Here is a 20,772-nt window from a genome sequence, read left to right as displayed (position 1 = left end):
ATCTATCTATCTATCTATCTATCTATCTATCTATCTATCTATCTATCTATCTATCTATCTAAAGACTGGGAAATAATGGCATTTTTCCTTCCAACAACATAATCAAGAAATTTGCATTTGAAATATTTATTTGAACAAGAATTAACTCTACTGATTTTCACAAGACTATAGTCATAGATGTAGCTTTATCAATATTTCTGCCCACCCTTGCAGATGGTGCCACAGGTTAAAGCACAGCACTATGCGGCAGTCTGCAACCACTGCAGCGTGAGTTCAATCCCAGCCAGGGAGGTGACACATATGATGTGGCAGACCTTGTCTGAACCATCCACTGCTCCCTTCAGCATGTATTTTAGTAGATCTACCTTTTCTGTTTCCCATACTATCTCTGGCGAATTCTCTCACTCCCCACTCCCCGCACCTCTGGCCTATGCCGTAGTTCTTAAATGAACAAATTGTGTGTGTGTGTGTGTGTGTGTGTGTGTGTCTAGTTATCTGCTCTTGCACAAAAATAACAGGGCTGCGTTAAAAGAAACTGCTAGAATTTAATACCAATAAGGTCTCTATTATTAGGCAAGGTAGCAAAGGACTATGCTTTCACAGTCACATTTGTTATTTATAATAATAAAACTTTAAATTTAATATAATCATTATAATTCTCTTATCATGGAATATCAAATCATAGGAAGTTATAAAGATGTTACAGTGATGTCTAGATAACTGCATCACATTCAGTTTCCCCAGTGGTACTAACTTAGTAACAGTAGTATGAAAGTCATGTGTTTGACATTGATGCAGTAGATAGTGTTATGTCAGCTATAACTTGTGTAAATGCACGTGACCATTCTTGTTATTATGATAAAGAATTATCTCCCTAATGCTGCTCCTTTAAAATCACCAAGCAACCAGGACCCTACCGTTAGTTCCCAGCAGATTTTTTCACATCTATGTATTTTGTCATTGTGAAAATATTATATAAATTCAATCATGTTATATGTAATATTTGGAGATTGTCTTTTACATTAAGCATCATATTCTAGAAATTCATAAACATCACTTTAGTGTTTCATGATATGTATGAGGCACATCTTGTTTAACTATTTACAGATTGAGGGACTTTTCAATATTCCAGTGTTTACTTCCTACAAATAAATCTGCTATGCACGATAGTGTGCAGATTTTTTGTGTGAACATGATATTTTCATTTCTCTGGGATAAGTGCCCAAGAGTGCAGCTGCACTAGAAAATAGAAATGTTTGTTTGGTTTTAAAGAAAATGCCAAATTATTTTTCACATTCCCACTAGCAATGTGTGGAAGATAAAGTTTTTCTACTTCTATGATACCATTAGGAATAGTCACTATTTTTTTTCCAGTCTCATCATAATTTTAATATGCATTTCCTGATGATCACTACTGATGAACAACATTTTGTGTGCCTATTTTTTATCCATGTTTCTTTTGTTAAAATGTCTCATTGTTGCCTGTATCTAACTGTTTCAATGTTGACTTTTAGAAGTTCTTTATATATTATGTATATGGGTTTCAATTAGACATGTCAGTTTGCAAATATTTTCTTCCTTTTTGTAGCTTATATATCATCTCTTAACCAGGCATACTGTTGGGGAAATTCTCAATTTTTTATGAATCTCCTCATCAGTTATTTTAGCCTATACTTTTGGTACCATGTCAATGACTATTCTCCAACTCAGGTTGTAAATATTTTCTCCTATGCTACTTTCAAAAGTTTTATAGCATTTCCAGGTAAATGCGTGTATATGATAGATCTGAGCTCATTTTTTCTATCAGTTGTGTTATGTAAGTCATGGTTCATGCTTTATCTGGATATCTAATTACACAGCATCATATGTTGAAAAGACCATTCTTCCTCTATGATTTGTTTTTGCAACGTTGCCAAGAATCAGTTATTTAGTTATCAGTTATCTAGTTCTATTCCTGATTAAATATATATATCTATGTTTGCATAATATGATATTGATTACATTAGCATTATAGTATTTGAAATGAAGATATCTGATCTATTCCTTTTTATTCTTATTTTTCAGAATTGTTTTAATTCTTGGTCCTTTTTTTTCCCCCGTAGATAGATAGTTTAACATTCCCTAAGGAAAATAATTTCACTGTCATTTTAATGAAAAATTACATGAATTTATAAATTGAGCAGTATAATTAAAATCTTTACTATATTAAATTCTTGAATGAATGAAAACTGTATTTTTTATTGATTCAGACTTCTTGATTATGTCCTCTATTTTATATAGCTTTTATCATCATAGATGTCCTATTCACATTTTATTAGATTTATATTCAGGGAAATCACATGCTTTTTAAATTTTCTTCATATATTAATACTACTATATAGAAATATAACTGATATGTATAGATGTACATTATATCCTTAAAACTTAATAAGTATACTTAGGTTTTTGTTTTTTAAAATCCTTTTAGTTTATCTATATAGATCATCTAAACATATGCATAATATGCAAAATAAAAATCATATTGTTTATAGAACATATACACATATGATATGTTTCACTTTACATTAAGTTCTTAATGTCAGTTATTAAGTTATTATACTGTATAATTTAAGTGATGTATTAATAACCATAGAAATTATTTTCTTTCTTATTTTAGAGTAAATAATTTATTCTGATGCTTATTTTAGAGTTAAGAATTTAGTCCTTTGTCATTAAAAGCAATCTAACTTTAGTGCTATAAAAATTATTTTTCAATTTGTAGTTCTCTATTTTTTTAAAGGTTTTAAGAATGGGAGTCAGTTAGTATGACCATCTAAAATTTTCAACATATAAATATGGTTGACTATTTTAAATGATTTTCAAATGTTGAACCAGTATTGCATTCCTGTAATAGACTAATTTATTATGATGTATAATTATTTGTGACTATTACTTAACTATGTTTGTCGAAATGTTAAGAGTTTTTGTTCCAAAGAAATAATGACTCTAAGGCTTTATTTTTGTGAGAATTTGTTTTGTTGTTAGTTTAGTTTTATTTTGTTGGTACTATGTTAGCCTGGTTTTAGAATCAGGATAAATCTTTTTGTAATTAGTTGGAAATACACATTTATCTTCTATAATTTTATAAGAATTATGTAGTGATGGTCTGGATTACATTTTTAAAATTCAATTGAGTTTTCTAGAGAAATCACCCAGGTTAGGATATTGCATTTTTTGAATAGTATTAATTTGTGATTCAGTTTACTTAATAGTTATTCACATGATCTATTTTTATTAGAATTAGAATTAGAATGATTTTTACTTTTTTAGGTATCACTAAGCATACTTTATTTCATCAAATTTCTGTGGGTAGTATTTCTTTATTGTTATTTTTAAGCTGAAGATTCTGTAATCATATATGCTTCTTTTATTTTTGATATTAACAATGATATATTTTCTTTATATTTTATATTAGTTTTGCTAGAGATTTTGCTAAAGAACCAGAAATATGTTGTTATTTATCGTCTTTATTGAGTTTTATAATCAATATAGTGGATTGTTTATTGTTTATTTTTGGTGCCACAGTTTAGCTTGTTATTCTTTGTTTCCTTTTGACAGATTTGCATTTTTTTTTTTAGAAATCTGATATTTAGCTTCTCCTTTGGATCACTGTTCTTAAATCTTTTAAAAATTTATTTCTTGCCTCTTGCCATTGATGAGAGTACACACTCTATAGGATCTCCCTTTTTTTTTTTAATAATTAAGTTTTATTTCCCTTATGAGCCAGCATATAAATTCATTACCATTTGATAAAAACAGAAGTCTTGTTCTATCCCAAGAAATGGAGCTAGAAAAAAAAATATGATTATGTCTATATTTCTAAGTTTAAAAAAAAATTAACAAGAAGCAGAGATTAGTAGTATACAATAATGAAGGAATCAATTTATTAGGAAGACATTCATCCATAATGAAAAATATTTATCAGGATATATATATTTTTTTAAAGATTTATTTATTCATACAGAACTGGGGTACAGGCCAGAGATGTGGACGGTGAGAGGCTTTACCAGAGACAGACTGGGGAACAGAACAGACAGATCGACAAAGTGCACTGGTGAGGGGATCAGCGGGCGGGTCAGGAGAGGTCTGCCGCGCCATGTGGTCACCTCCGGGGCAGGTGGGGATCGAACTCATGCAGAAGTGGCTTTCGCTTCTTAGTGCTGTGCTTTAACCTGCTGAGCCACCAGGGAGGGCCCCAGGATATATTTAACAAGATAGAGAGAACCAAAACACAGAAGCATTTATCTTCAAAAAAACAAACAAACAAACAAACAAAAAAAAAACATTGACAGCAATACAATAGAATTAAACCACATTGACTTAATAGACGTTTGTAGGATTTCTACTCCCCAAGAGCTTGAGTACAAATTCATCTCAAGTGCATGTGGGGTATTCTACAATATAGACAAATTTGGGGTCAAAAAACAAATGTCAATCAATCCGTGAAGATTATGCTAAGCAAAGTAAGTCAGAAGTAGAGACAAGTATCAGATGGTTCAGTTACTTGAAATATAGCAAAAACAATAAGTGTAGACAAAGTCAAAAGTTAACCTTGTAAATTGTACTATACAATTGGGGTTTCTAAAGGTGGAGTGTGAAGGGAAAGTGATGAGAACAAATTGAGGAGAATGCCACAATGGCTTATGGTGGAGAACTTCAGTGACTTGGTGATGAATATGGGGCAGAGACATACATCTGAAGTGGTACTATCTAAAATTTGAAATCATATACAGTGGCAGAATCCAATATGACCTAAGAAAACAAAAGTCTAAGAATAAAAAAATAAATAAACAACTTCTTCCCTTCCCCACATAATGAAAACTACAGATATGATGGATATTAATTTTTGATTGTAGTACTCATTATCAGAACATACATGCATACATTTTAAGACATGTATAATTTTATATGTGATACAAGAATACAGCTTCTCTTAAAAAAAAAAAAAGAAGAAGAAAGAAAATTTGAGCCAGTCTAAAAGATGGATCAGATAAAATAGTGAACTTTTACAATATTTATTTTCATTTGAAAACATTTAAAAACTTAAAAATCTTACCATACATGATACTATACAATAAAATATGCCTTTATTCCATGTTGCATATATGCATTCCTAGTCACAAGTAAAACACATTATAGCTAAAGCTTAGGTATAATGGCAGCAAACATGGGCTTTTGAGAACGTCATTGCTCAAGTTCCAGTATATATTACAAGATTAAAAGTCTTAATGTAGTTTTTTAACTTTTTGTTTGTGAGCAAGACTCAGAAAACTGAATAACATTGTGCATATTTACATGGGATGGAGGCAATTATTTTCATTTATTTTTTTTTGTTTTTTTTTTTTTTTTTTGTGTCTATCTGAGGAGTATCTTATTGTGCATTTTTTTTTTCTTTTTTTTTTTTTTGAAAGTAGAAACTCATCCATTTTTATTTTGGTACTCAGTAAGTCTTAAAATCTTTGGTCTATTTTCTAAAGCCTTATTGTATTTTTCAGAACTTTCTTAATAGAACCGGGGAATGGTCCCCAACTGAAGTCATAGCACTATTGCTGTCATTTGATTACAAGCTTATTGTATTGGTATTAGAAGTGCAAAGATAACTAACCTACCCTTATAACTGCTCCTACTTAAATGTCTGAAGCAAAATGTATCATTATTGCTCTTACATGTTTATATAGTTTAATTACAAATTAATATAATCCAGCTAATAGCTTATTTCAAAACAGGTTGTCTTCTAAAAACTTTGTTGTAGCTTTATTCATTTGAATTCATGACAATACCATGTATGTAAAATTATTATTCTCTAATCCATGGTACACAGCCTATTCAACCTAAACTGCTTGATTTGAGATCTGGGAGCCAGGTAGTTCTGTACAGAACAGTAAGGGAAAGAAAAAGAAAATTACTTTTTCAATTTAGTGCAACAGTCAAGAATATGGAAACATTTTTTAAATAAAGTTGCTCATTGGAGATTTCTTCCCAAAACCTTTCTCTGCCCTTAATATCCATGTTTTCAGAGAATTTATGCTTTCTTGAAACCTTTTCACATTTATTAAAATTTGGTAAACAATCAAATAAAAAAATATCAGTCATGACACTTTGTACCTAATGTTTATAAGTTATCATTTTATCATTAAAATCATGGATAAAAATTCTACCTAAAAGAATTGCTCTAGGGACAAAAATGTTCTTTGATTTGAACATAAGAATTAAATATATAGCACAAATGATGAAACATTTTGGATGCTCAGTAGTGTCTGCAAAAGGTCTACACAAAATAAATCATTATATATTGAAGCTTGCAGTTTAGAAGAGGGTAACTGGTAATCTAAAGAGCTCCTGTTTAACTCTCCAGGTTTTACAAATGGGAACTTTAACCTTTGCAGAACTGGGTAAGTATTCAGAGAAAGGCCAAATTTCTGTATCAGAAATGAAGGGTCATCTTCTTCTTTATCAACTTTTTCATAATTTCTGACTCTTTATGGCATCTGACACCAGCATTCCTAAACTCCAAGATCCTTGTCCTCTGATTACAAATTTTGTAAGGCACCAACTGTGTAGGTAATAGACAAGAAAAGTGCAGGGATACCTACACAATAATGCAGGTTCTGCCTCAATCATGATTTAGTAGTGCTTCCTACTGTAAATCGAAGCAGCAGGAATTAAGGGGGAATTCATCAATTTCATTGGTAAGCACATGTGCGCACATGCAAGATTATGTGCAGTTTACGCACAGCAATTTCACACATTTGATTGGGTTAGGTAAAGGGATATATGTTCCAAAAGATATATGAACTGTGTATGCCTTGACCTTCAATGAACTGTATATGCCTTGACCTAATCACCTGTAAATTACTGAAGATTCTGATCATCTTTCTCACTAACAATTTTATTCTTATTGTACATATTTTTTTTAAAGATTTATTTATTTATTTGTGCATACAGAACTGGGGTACAGGCCAGAGGCTCAGGGGCGGTGAGAGGCTTCACCAGAGACAGAGCGGGGAGCAGAACAGGCAGATTGACGAAGTACACTGCTGAGGGGAGCAGCGGGCGGGTCAGGAGAGGTCTGGCTCGCCATGTGGTCTCCTCCGGGGCAGGAAGCAGGCGGGAATCGAACTCATGCGGAAGCGGCCTCAGATTCTCAGTGCTGTGCCTTAACCCGCTGCGCCACCAGGGAGGGCCGTACATATTTTTTAAGTTTTCTGTTTCTCCACAAGGATATTAAACTTTACCCATGTGTATTAAAAATACACTATATGTTTATCTTAATAGTCTAGAAAACTTAAATTGTCAGCTTTTAGGTAAGACAGATATAACACCTGCCTCCAAAACAGCAGCTGTCAAGCAGAGAATGTGCATAGTGTATGTAATGCCATTTATTTATTTTATTTTTGTCAACATTTATTAAAGTTACTTTTTATTTAATTGATATAAGTAGAAAGTATTTTGAAAATCACAATGTTAAAACTAAAGGTATACTTGAAATAATTTTTCAATGATGTAAAATAAAATATAGAGTGGACATGAGTTACTATTACTCTAAACAGTAACACAGGTTATATGAAGCATGAGAGCACATGAAAATGGAACAGGCAAACAAGATTTCAAATGGAAAAAAAAGTTATTTAGTGACGAAAACTGTTATATAGAATTGGTCTGAAGCTATTTTTTTTTTTTTTAGTGTTTTCCATTTACATTAGACTTGTTTAAATTTAGGCAGGCCAACTGATCTTTTTATTTGTAATAGTCTTGCTTTCCTCACATGGCCCTACATCAACACATCAGGTGGTATGTTGCTACTCGCTAAACAGTATTACAGAAATGGTATAAATATTAAAATATATCAGCATACTATTTTTTAATTAATTTAGAAGACCAATGTTAGTACTTAAAGAGATTTTGGAAGCTAAGTTAGTGTAAATTGGCAACTAAATGAATTTTAATTTTATTCACCAAGACCTATAATGGAATTCAAGAAAAAGTTATAAGGAATGAATAATTTAAATCACAATGACTGTTATACTTGGGCACCCAAATTGTAGATGAACGATCCAAAACCAATAGGTTGAATTCATGTTTGTGTCCATAAACACTTCAAGGAAAGCAAATTAATGTCTATTGAATAGGTGAACTTTTAAAATCATACTGTACCTTAAGGCATTTTACAAAATCAAATATGACTGTAAATTGGACTTCCGAAATGACACAGTAAGATCTTTTGAAATTTTGTTTCTCAAGAAAAGCAAATAGAAAATAGTCAAAATGATCAGAAATAACTTTTTCAGAACTCTGGCAATTAAGTAGATATTTGTAATATCTGTAAAGGATATATTTACAACAACCAATCTGCATTTTGGTAAAAGCAGAGAGTTGTATGACATTTTAACTTGCCCCATCCTTGTTACTCTTTCCAGAGTTCATTCTCACTTGGAAAAGGAGCACCCTAGAAAACTTGTTGACTGTGAAACCAGCAGCCCAGAAAATAAATATGCAGACTGTACTTAGCCTCAAAAAGCCCACTTCCAGAAAACTGGAATTATGTGATTTATCTGTCAGCTCTCTAGAAAAGCTCACTTATGATTGTCATTATTTGACATGATTCAGACCTTAATTAGGACCTAGGATAGAAGCAGGAAAAGTTCTACCCCAAGTTGTTTAGAGAAAACATTAAGCAAACATTGTCTAGGACTCTTTCCTTAATTCATGAGGAAAACTAGCTAAAGTTTAAGTGACCTCAAAGTGAGAGATTTAAAAAAATAAATAAATAATCCTTGGACTTTGAGTTCAAAACCAAGAGATGAAGAAAAAAGTGGACAGATTGGATTTTATAAAATTTAAAAATATATTTATTTTGAAAGCTATTATCAATATGAAAGTGAAAATTAGAGCAACAGAATGAGAGATGGTATTTGCAAGGTCTGTGTCTATGAAGGGACTCGTAGGTTGAATATATGTAAAGGATTTGTACAAATTGAAAAAAATGTAAATGCTTTGCAGTTTAAAAGGTAAAGGAACTGACTTTATATTTCTCTAAGGAAGACACTCAAATTGCCAATAAAGATAAGACATGGTGTTGTAAACTTTGTTCATGAAAATACCAATAAGATCACAAATATGTATCAATTTTTCTCTACGTAGGATGCCACTGATGGGAAAGTCACTGTAAAAATGATTCGTTAAAATATAAAATCTTCAGTGTCTTTATACTTCATTACTGAGAATGTAAAACATTCAAATTTATTTATTTAGGAAAACAAATAACTCCTCAAAATGTGTCATATGGAATATGACCCAACTATTTCACTCCTACATATGTTCAAGAGAAATAAGAACACATGTGTGCACACACACAGACACATATTGATGTATACACGGCCACTATTTACAATAAAAAACAATGCAAAAACAAATTTTCAACGATTGATTAGTAGTTAAAGAAAACTGAGTATATCCAGAAATTAATAAATATCAATATATACTACAAGTGGATTAACTGTGAAAACATTAAATTAATGCAAACAATTACAAAAGATCATCTCTTACAATAGTTTCCAGAATAGGCAAACCCATAGAATCAGAATGAGACAAAATGTTGCCCGGACCTAGAGACAAGAGGGAAACAGAGAGTGAATTTTAATAGAAATAGCTCTCCTTAGAAGTGTTAAGTGTTCAAACATTTGTGAGAGTCATGGTTATACAACTCTGAATCCACTGAAATGTATACTCTGGTCCATATGATTTGTATGTATACTCTGATCTTTTACATTATCTTATGTAAGTTCTATCAGCATAAGACCTTTATGGGAAAATAGTGAATTATCCAATAACTTGAGTGTCAAGTTAGGGGAATATTGACCTTTATATTACTGTTATAGGTAAATTTATTAGGTCTGAATGGCCATCAGTTGTGAATAATACCATATGAAGAAAGACTATACAAATCATGATGGAGAGTCCCCTGCCCACCCAGGAAGACTGCGATCTCATGGACAATATTGGAATTGAATTACTTCTTGAAGGCTGAATGAAAATCATAGTGGAAATGAGACAGAACCTTTTCATATAATGAGGAAACTTATGTGATCAACAGTCAAAATAAGACATAGTAGTGTTTTAGTTGAGGAATTAATATATATTTTTCTTACCTTTTTTAATGAATTATTTTGTTTTTACATCTAGAAGATAATGTTTTTTTTTCATAAATTATTGACTTAATGAAGCATGATTGTGTGGTATGGAAAACATGAAAACAGATTGAGGATACTGTATGATATTCTATATTTTATATAGAACATTCAGTTCAATAAAAGCATCTATGCAGTCAGCAAAATGAGGATAAATTCCAGAAAATAAAGCAAAATGGTACCTAGCTATTGTTAGTAATTATTTGTTCAACTATCGGTACTTGATGCCTTATTATCTCTTTTCAGTTGAGGAAGTTCCTTTTCTTTTTTTTTTTTTTTTAAGATTCATTTATTTAGGGCCCTTGCTGGCTGCAGCCATTTCCATGCCAGTTCTATCCCTAGCCTGGAGGTGATCCACATGGCTTGGCAGACCTCTCCTGGCCCGCCTGCTGCTCCCCTCAGCAGTGTACGTTGTCCATCTGCCTGTTCTGCTCCCCACTCTATCTCTGGTGAATCCTCTCTCCGTCTCCACACCTCTGGCCTGTCCCCCACTCTGTATGCATAAATAATCTTTGAAAACAAACAAAAAATATGTATTTATTTATGCATATAAGAACTGGGTTATAGACCAGAGGTGCAGGGAGTGAGAAGATTCACCAGAGATAGAGTGGGGAGCAGAACACACACACTGACTGAAATACGCTGCTGAGGAGAGCAACAGATGAGACTGGAAAGGACTGCAGGGACATGTGGGTCACCTCCCTGGCTGGGGATCTAATTTGTGTTGCAGTTGCTGCTGATAGCTGCATTGTGCTGTGCTTCAAACCCTTGAGCCACCAGAGAGAGTCCAGGAAACTGCTTTTAATATAAATTAAACAAAATGGATTTAGGTAAAGTAACACACCGCCAATTCTGTCTGTATTTTCCCTCTTTCTTTTATGGGAGAAAATGTCCAAAATTATGTATTTTTACTGGTTCCTGATATACCTTTTCTCCTCAGTATACATTTTGTTTTCAATTTTTCCTCTTCGCCAGTGATTATATGTAAGTTCTATATTGATGGCAATAAATCTTCAGAGCTTAAATGCTGAAAATAAATTCTTAGCTTCACCTATTATTATATTTCTCTGTTAATTTTAGAATTGGGTGGACTCCTCTAAAGGGTTGTCATTCATATTCAGCTTTTAATTTTTTCAACCCATTCACTCACGAATTAATTCCTATTGGTCTTGTTACCAATTATCTGCAAAAACTTTTGTCACACATAACAGTGACTTCCGTGTGGTTAAGTCCGTTGTTCAATTTCCAGTGGCCATTTGACAAGACTCTCTTTCTCAGTTCCCTGTAAATAACTGTTGTTTATCCTATTGGTTCTTCCTTAACATTTTCATACCTTAAGATCCAGAGCTGAGTTGAATTTTCTACATCCTTCCACACCTCGATCTTCTCATTCAGACAACAGTTTTAACAATCATAGTTATCACTTGTCTAATAAGCTCTAAAATGTAACATGTCTAAACCAAAATCTCCATGGTTTATGCCTAAACTGTTTACCCCACTGTTCTTCCATTTCTGTAAATGCAACTCTCTCCTTGAAGTTGTTTAATCTTGGTATCATTTTTTACTAAAATTTACTTTGAAATTTCATGCTATCCCACATTTTAAAACTTTATATCTCCCTATGTTAATATTATTGCAAAGAATTATTCTCAACAATACAGTCCGAATTCCTTTTTAAGTTTTATTTATGCCAATGCTTGTTATTCCTTTGCTCAAAATCCTTCAGAAATTTTCCATGCTGCTCAGCAAAAATCATAAAGGATGTATATGGCACTGCCAGATATGATCTCTGTTATTTCTTTGATGCGTTCCCTCGGAATCATTTTTTTATTCATCTCATTGCAAGCACACTTGACCCTTGCATTTCTTCAAATATTTTAGAATGTCTCTTTCCAGGATCTTGAAATGAATTTATACCTGGAATGTTCTTCCCACAGACATCAAATAGTTTATTCCTTTATTCCCTTAGTTTTGTTTTCTCCCTAAGGATAAGTTAATTTTCCTATCCCATCCTCTCACATTCTGCAGTCTCTTTTCTACTTTATATTCTTTACTATATTAATCATCGATTTGAAGTTTTATATTTATTTCCTTTATTTTTTTAATTGGGATAATATTGGATTATATCACTATATGTTCTAGAAAATAAGTTCACATTCCTTTAAATGAAAATTACTGTATCACATCCACCACCAAAGTACTCTTAGCGTTTAGGAGACTACTGGGCTCCACCCCTCCTTTGATATTCACCCACACCTTGACCTCTTTAGTCAATTATGCAGCCATGTTTCCACGATTAGTTTTTTTGCATTGGTTTTGATTGTTTCAAATGTTTTGTTTCCTGCCTTAAGGAAATAAGTACCATCAGGACTGTTTTGCTCACTAATATGCCGTTTCACCCCCCCCCAAAAAAAAAGCATAATAAATACTAAATATCCACTGAATAAATGAATGATTTCATTTTGAAGGTAATTTATATTTAGTGAAATTCACAGATTCTGAAGGCTTTGTCTCCTTTATGACAAGAACATTAAAAAAAGCTACCTGTTGATACTCAGTAGATAGATTAAAATGTCAGTTTAAAAGGCTTTGGGAGTGCCAAAAGCTATCTGCCAAAAGCTATCTGTTGATGCTCAGTAGATAGATTAAAGTGTCAGTTTAAAAGACTTTGGGAGTGCTGCAGTATATGTAGAAGTGATCGTTGGTACTGTAGAAGTGGATATGATCATCAAAGGTGACCATTGAAGCAGAGTTGACATTGGAATATAGGGACCAACGGCAAATCTCTGCCTCTGGCTTTTTCTTACAATTACTTATTATTCTATGCCTAGCATTAACTCCCCTGCAAAAGATAAACACAATTTAAATTTAACAGTCTAAATAAAATAAAGTACATATAAGTGACAGTGTATGACTAAACTGAACATATAAATGTTGCCAACATCTTATGGATGTTTAGATACTTGTTTGTTAACTAAAATGCAATCCCCATACTGATAAAAATATGCTAAAATTATTTTTAAGAAAATGCTGCTATATGTTTTCCCTTCCAACATTCAACAATACTTCTGTCATTACCAAGAGTAAATCGTATGTATATTTTAATAACACATTGCATATTTTGTTTTCCAAAACTACCCCACCCATCTCATATCTGGTGGATTTGATATGTTTTGACGAAGAAGCATTCTTAATTGCATGTGAAATGAGTTAGCTGAACAACAATAAGAAAATGCAGAATGGAGAACTTTTAGGAAGTTAAAGCAAAAGGATACCTACTAACTAACCAGTAACATCATAGTGAGAGTGAAGTAGATTATTAAAGTAAATCTATTGGGATAACTATTATAGATTGACTAAAATGACTTAATAAGAATTATTTCAGGTAATTAGAATATTTAAGTATATAATTTAATATTCTATAAACTAAGGCTACACTTGCCATAGCAAATTATCAGAATTGAAACTCTGAAGGGAATTAATGAGATAGTCTCACTTATTTTTAATTCATTTGTAAAGAACTTTGTAGAATGTAGAAAAACCATGCAAATGAACTGAGAAAACTGAACCAAAACCAATGCTAGCTATGTGACTACAGAATTGTTGATACTAGAGGAGGGAAGCTAGGGGTAACGGGAGAAGGGGAGAATGGGCTTTGCCAAAGGACATGGATGTCTTGGTGGTGGGTGTGGCTATATACATCTGAGGGTTGCGAACTGTGAACCTAAGTTACATACAGTATTGAAAAACCAGTGTTAACTCAATGACCATTAAAAAAATGAATAAGAAAAGAAATATAAATCTGTATCTTGCTCTGTTTCCTTCCCCATGACTTTCAGCCAATCAGACTCCATTTGTGTTTTGAAATATATGTTCTATTTACATTGTAATAGTCATCATTTGGTTGATACTAGGTGATAAATTTCATTATATATCCAAATGGGAAATATTTTTGAAAATTCAAGCAATTAGTGAGGTGTGGATGATAGTGTTTTACAATAATTTTAAGTAATAAAGTACAGAATTTAAAATGTATTAAAATTATCAAATCATCACAGTAATTATTTTGAATTGAGTCATTGACTTCATATTCAGTTTCCCATGAAAAGCAATGATTTATTCTTGAGGTACTGAAAATATTTTAATAATTCTGATTCAAATGTATTTTTTAATATGTACAGAGACACAAATATCTTTAATGGTGTCCTCATGTTAATCTGACCATATATATTTCCAGAAATCTTTATCAATCTGAAGTTAGTTTCAAGCATGGTAAGAATGCTTTAGTCCTTCTAGCTCTTAGACCATCATTATTTGAAGAAAACATGCAGTGAACATGAAATGTATATATCAAACAAAAGGTTTTATAGTTTTCATGCATTAAATATAATTGATCTGAGTTGCACTTGAATATTATCTAATGGTCTAAATATTATTTTTTTTCAAGAAGTTGATTTGTATTTTATCTGACAAATTTATTTTTCTCTTATTAATTCCAGGAACTGGAATTTTCAAATCTATTTGCTGTTCTTCACTGCATTCATTCATTCTTTGCTGCCAAAGTAGCTTGTTTGGACCCTCTCTTTTTAGGCAATCAGACTACAGCTTCTGCTGCTGCCAGCTCTGCTTCTACAAGCAAAGCAAAGTATACAACTTGACATACTGAGCTTTGTGCTGCCATTTCCTATAACTGTATGGACAATATAAACATCTTCATCATTTTAGACCTTAAAGAAACCATGATATCACCAAGTCAATATAGAGTGAATTGAAGTCTCACTAGGAAAAAAAAAAAAAAAAGAAGAAGGTCATAGAGTTATCAAAAGTATTACTGCTCTAGAAGACACCTGTGAATCATCCTAAATGAATAAACAGCTTGTTGTCACTCAGCTGATTTGTACCAGTACAGTGCTTTTATCAAAAAAAAAGAAGAATCAATGTATGTAAATAATATAAAAATTGTAATCTACCTATAAATAAAAATGCCAGTGAAATGTCTATTTCTGTATTTTAGATTATTTTGTATGAAAAACACTTGCTGGACCAGATCATTAACTAATGATCTATCATTTAATATGAGTGACATAAAGGAGATAAATAAACATATGGCATGCAAAATATCTTATCATAGAAGGCACTTTAATTTGCTGATGTATATTTCTCCTTGTATACTCATTTCATGATTTGATGCTGTGTCTTTGATTTTGTTTATCTGATTGTGAAATAGTCCGAAGAACTGCAAAACAACAATTGCATTGAGACACAGTGTGAAAGGGACTACTTCTCCCTTGAATCACCAATACTAAATGCTTTACTACTTGCCCATGTTGACCAAATAAACCAAATTGTATTAATTTAAATACAAAGTTAGAAACATCCATGGACCTCTTTTTCTCCATTTTTTTAAGTAGATTTATATTTTACCTAATGGGATTTATTTTCAAATTAAAGTTTCAGAAATTTTCAGTGATCCCAAAACATTTTATAGAGAAAATAATATAAAGAAATCTGATGTGAGCAACAATTGTTTGTAATCCAACTTTGCTAGCTAATGATGGACTGAAATATCCTTCAAAAGCAGTCTCAAATGTATTATTTGTATAGTAGATACAAATTTAATTTTAGTAATATTTTATGAAAAACTAAGGTAAGCAAATATAATTTAATATTTCTATTTTATAACATCATAAAAATGATTGCATAATGCCAAACCACTGGGATCATTTTGTTGTCTTAAATATATAAATGTGAGTATGTTGGAAAGTTGAAAATATTAGAGATGTCATGAATCCCTAGGTTTATAAAGTCCATAACTATTTGTATAATTTGGAAATTTCTCTCTGTTCTTCACCATAGCTATGTGCATTTAAAAGATGTGCATTTAAATGACCAATTGCCTTTTAAAATTATTACATTATTGTTAACACATGTTTTGGAGTATAATGAAGCATGGAATATTTCTTTGTGAAGATAACCAAATATAAAGGCAGGAAGTCTGATTTTTTTAATAAGAAAAAATAGACAATAGGTAAGAAAATAAATTTATTTGAAGAAGAAGTAGTTGGCAATTACATTTTTTAAATGATACCACACGATTCCCAGAATCATTATAAATTATATAAGTATCCACTATGTATCTGATTAATCTTAAACACATTGAATTAAAAAGAAAAAGTCAAGGTTCAGAATTGAACTGAGCAAGTTATAAATTGGAATTAGAATGCCTTAATAGAACCTTGGTCAATTGAACTGTATACAGTTTTAATATAATTTATTTTGAACACAAAACTGAATGTGTCCACATTTAAGGTAACACCAGAATCATTGCTTATTATATATTGATCAAACACAACAGCCATTCTGAAATTAGAAACCCAACAAAATCTGGCCAATATGCCACTTGGGAACTTTTGTGGACAAAATAGAGGGAAACAACTATCCTGGGATATTAAACAGCACTAGATAGTTCATTATAGAAACTGCTACTACCTAGAATTACATCTTTAGCTAAATGAGCCCCACATTTTTGTGTCCATTGTGTGAGAATCTGGACTACAGACAATATGAAATTGATTAATCAAAAATAGTTTGAATACTTTATGTGCAATATAACCATTTAAAATGAAATGTTCATTAAAATTTTGTAAAAGTTTCATTTTAAAAATACAGAAAATGAATTTCACTAAATATTTTTTGTTATAACAATCTTCAAGCCTGTGCTCATGTATTTAATGAAAGAAAAAATATGGGTATATATCTCCTTGTACAACACAAACACACATATATACTTACAGTGTATATATGTAACAATGCTAACCACAAATTATATTAGAGACATATATTTCAAATACACATACTTAGTATATTTTAAATTTGCATTATAACTTTTACCTTGAATTAAAATTTATGATGACACAGTTATTATTTTTGATACTATTTTTAAAAACTCACAAATTAATATGATTAGTGCAGCAGTCACCTATTAGAAAAAATATTATTATGATTTTCTCCATTTAGGAAATTGTATTTGCATATTATTTTACAGTATAATGATAAGCCTCTATTATTTGTTATAATTTGGAATATTTGAATGAGAAAGTTTAGAAATGAGCAAAAGTACTCAGATAAATCTCTATTTCTCATGTAATTTAGGTTTAGATGCATGAGATTTATAATCAAACCCTAGTTTGTACTAGAGAACATTTTAATAATAAAATGCTTAATTATGTGTTAACCTCTCCAGTGCCTTGGTATATGTATGTATACATTATAGTGTACATAGTGAGCGTTCAAAGGGAATATTATATTATAGGTACTTAGGTCAGAGAAGGAAGTTCAGAAATCATTTGAAATATTGCTAATTACTACAATAATGTATTTTGCCTGATAAAATAAGTTACTTAATCTGAAGTATATTAAAGTGGGGTATTTTTAATTTGTTATATTGCAAGAAGAATTACATATTTAGATAATGTAAGTATAATGTATACCCCAACATTTACTATATCCAACATTATTTTTAAGAGAGAATAATCAGCTGTTCATTTGTAGCCCATTTATCAGGCATGTACTAACTCACAGTCTGTTCTAAATCTGTCATTTAACAGGGAGAAAATTTATTATTTAAAAATAAATGTCAAATCTGCATTAACAATGTAAGCAGATAAATTTTCCTTTGGGTGCATTTGATTATAGATAAGCATATCCCTCATTTACAAAAAAACTTGCTCATATACATCATTTCCATTGGATGCTTAATTTGAAAGACGCTTGTTTTATTATCATGGGAAAGTAAAAATCTTAACAATTATTTAGAATTACTGCTAGGAATCAGCAGTGAGAAGAAGCTTTAAAAGTACAAGGACAATCTTGTGCTTAACTTTTTAAGGTAAATGTAGATGTGCCAGTGTTAATAACAAACATTTTGCAACACTTTAATACTGCTGTACTCATGAGCTCTCCTTAAGGAATTGCTTATTCATACCTCTAAAATTTCTGTTTATGATTTAGTCTTATTCTTTAATCCTTTAAAATCATAATTTACTGATTTGCACATTTGAATTTGCTTTTGAAGAAAATAAAACATTATAAATGTTATATATTTTATACTTATTAAAATGTAATGAAAATACCAGAAATATGAAATGTAATATATTTATTTTGTTTTTAATTGTTTTGGTGGATGTTTGTAAACTGTAAATTAATATCTGTGACAAAAGCTTGTCACTTCGTTCTTTAAGTCCATTAACGTACTACTAATAAAAATGTACCTTTTTTTAAAGAAGCATACTGAAAAATAAAAGAGTACTTTTTACTACATTTATGTATTCATTATTTGGGTTTGGTTTGTCAGTGACACATACATGCAATGACATCCTGAGAACTTATGTGCATGAGTGTGAGAAGCCTCTGGGAGCCCTGATCCCCTGGCAGTGCTCTTTTCTGTTCATTCATATTTATGAAGATTAGATATCTGACATCTAAATGGCCTTTATGACTAAAAAATACTATTTGACAAATTACTTAAAAGTAAGTGCTACAATTTTTGAAAACAAAACCATTTTGATATTTTTACAGTGGTCCATTATGAACTGAATCTGCATTGGGAGGACCAAGCTGACAGGGCATCACTAACTGTCGGGGCGCCCAGGACCCCAGCCCCATGATTCAGCAGCCAAAATGGCGCCTGGCCTTTAGCCAGTGAAAAACAAAATACGCCAACACCCGCCTGTATAAGGAAGTTAAATCTTATTGGATATGCTTCTGCGTGATCAATGTATGCTTGTTGTGTGTCCTGCCCAAATATGGTTGTTGTACACGTGAGCAGTTTTCTGATTGGTCAATGAATGCTATTTAAGCAACTGCCATAACGGACTCTGGGGCGGGGGAGGCAGCAGGGAGGAGGCAAGCTAGAGCGAGGGAGAGAAGCAAGCAAGCCTGAGAGAGAAGCAAGCAAGCCTGAGAGAGAAGCAAGCAAGCCTGAGAGAGAAGCAAGCAAGCCTGAGAGAGAGGAGGGCGCGCGGAGGGAGAAGAATAAAGGGTCCAGAAGAAGATATATCGTGGGTTCTCTCTGTTGGCAGAGAGTGCGTCACAACTAACTGCTTATTTGTAACTGAGAACGCTCATCTCTTATGACATACAAAACCACAGGTCTCTTTCAGATAATTAAAATGTCATAAAAGTGAGTGATCATGTAAGTCATTACAGAATAATTCTGATAAATCTAGTGTCCTATGTGCTAAATGAATATGTGTACACCATTTTGATATATGTTTTCAAAGTCACTCCTGAAAAAAATTCTATGTATATCATAAGTCAGTTAAACAAGAACATACAAAGAAATGCAAAAATAAGCCAACTACATTTTCATTAAATCTTACACCATAAAATAAACAAAACTCACATTAGATAAATGTAGCCCACTATGTACATCTAAGTTTATATAGGGGCAAAAATAAACATAGTTGATATTCAAGTGTATAATTAATTCAAATATATGTGTATATCCATATGCATAGATGTGTATAATACAATAAATACAATATAATAAACATAAGTAATTGTATTGGGGGGTACATGAATAAAATAACAAAGTGTGAATTAAAAAAAAACTATATTAGAAAGAAGTGGGATGAATATTTACTGTGAAAGAAACATGACCTTAAGAATATTCTTTTGTTAATTTTTATGATAAAGTGATGTTTGGAGACCAAAATACCTCTATAACTCAGTGCTATGTTTTTTTTTTTTTTTTTTTAAGATTGTATTTATTTATGCATACCGAAATGGGGTACAGGTCAGAGGTGCAGGGGCGATGAGAAGGTTCACCAGAGACAGAGTGGGGAGCAGAACAAACTGATCGCAGAAGTACACTGCTGAGGGGAGCAACGGAAGGGTCAGGAGAGGTCTGCGACTCCATACGGATCACCTCCAGGGCTGGGGCTCAAGTTCACATTAAAGCGGCCATGGACAACCTTGCAGTGCTGCGCTCTAACCCACTGTGTCCTAACCCACTGCGTCACCTCTATAAGTTTCGACAAATGCATATGAAAGTCAAGACATAGTACAATGCAGTCTCACAAGTGGATTTCCCCAGTGTGGCCTTATGGGCAATCCCTTCCCTTGCTCCAAGTCTCTGTCAATTATTGGTCAATTCTTTCTTACCATGTAAACTGAAGCCTAGTTACCTTGTGTGGAGGCATATCCAACTAGTTCTAGAGTGTTCTGGGTATTGAGTCAGACACTACTTTTTACATGAGCTGGTTCTTAAGAGAAAGAAGGAAACATGAGGCATGTGAATTCCATTTCAATGAACTAGTGTCCTGATTTCTTTCTGTAATTCAGAGGGACTCATGAGTTCTCTTTGTGGGTGCAAGTTTTAAAGTATTTAGTAAAATATCAAAAAGGGTGATTGCCAGATCAGATCATACAAGATGAAATCGTTTACTTTTGTGAGGAACTACAAAAATTATTTTCCAAAGTATTTGCAAATGTACAATTTTTCATTCCCATTAGCAATAAACTTGCAATCCTATTGTTCTACATC

The 20,772-nt window shown here is 32.0% G+C and overlaps 1 protein-coding gene across 5 annotated transcripts in view; it reads left to right on the top strand.

Annotated features, from left to right (window-relative positions):
• Window positions 1–15,629, top strand: part of SNTG1 (syntrophin, gamma 1) — a 682,373-nt gene extending 666,744 nt beyond the window's left edge. For all 5 annotated transcript variants that reach the window (XM_012723045.1, XM_012723047.1, XM_012723046.1 and 2 more), the window contains one exon: window positions 14,726–15,629. In XM_012723045.1, the coding sequence (XP_012578499.1) occupies window positions 14,726–14,884 (159 nt within the window). In that variant the 3' untranslated portion in view covers window positions 14,885–15,629. The remainder of the gene's footprint in view (window positions 1–14,725) is intronic.
• The last annotated feature ends 5,143 nt before the right edge of the window (window positions 15,630–20,772 follow it).

Source organism: Condylura cristata, unplaced genomic scaffold (genome assembly GCF_000260355.1).
Source record: "Condylura cristata isolate star-nosed mole 26May11 unplaced genomic scaffold, ConCri1.0 scaffold00009, whole genome shotgun sequence".
In the NCBI taxonomy this organism is placed as follows: Eukaryota; Metazoa; Chordata; class Mammalia; order Eulipotyphla; family Talpidae; genus Condylura; species Condylura cristata.
The sequence above is the reverse complement of the archived record's forward strand: the minus strand, read 5'-3'. Positions and strand labels throughout refer to the sequence as shown.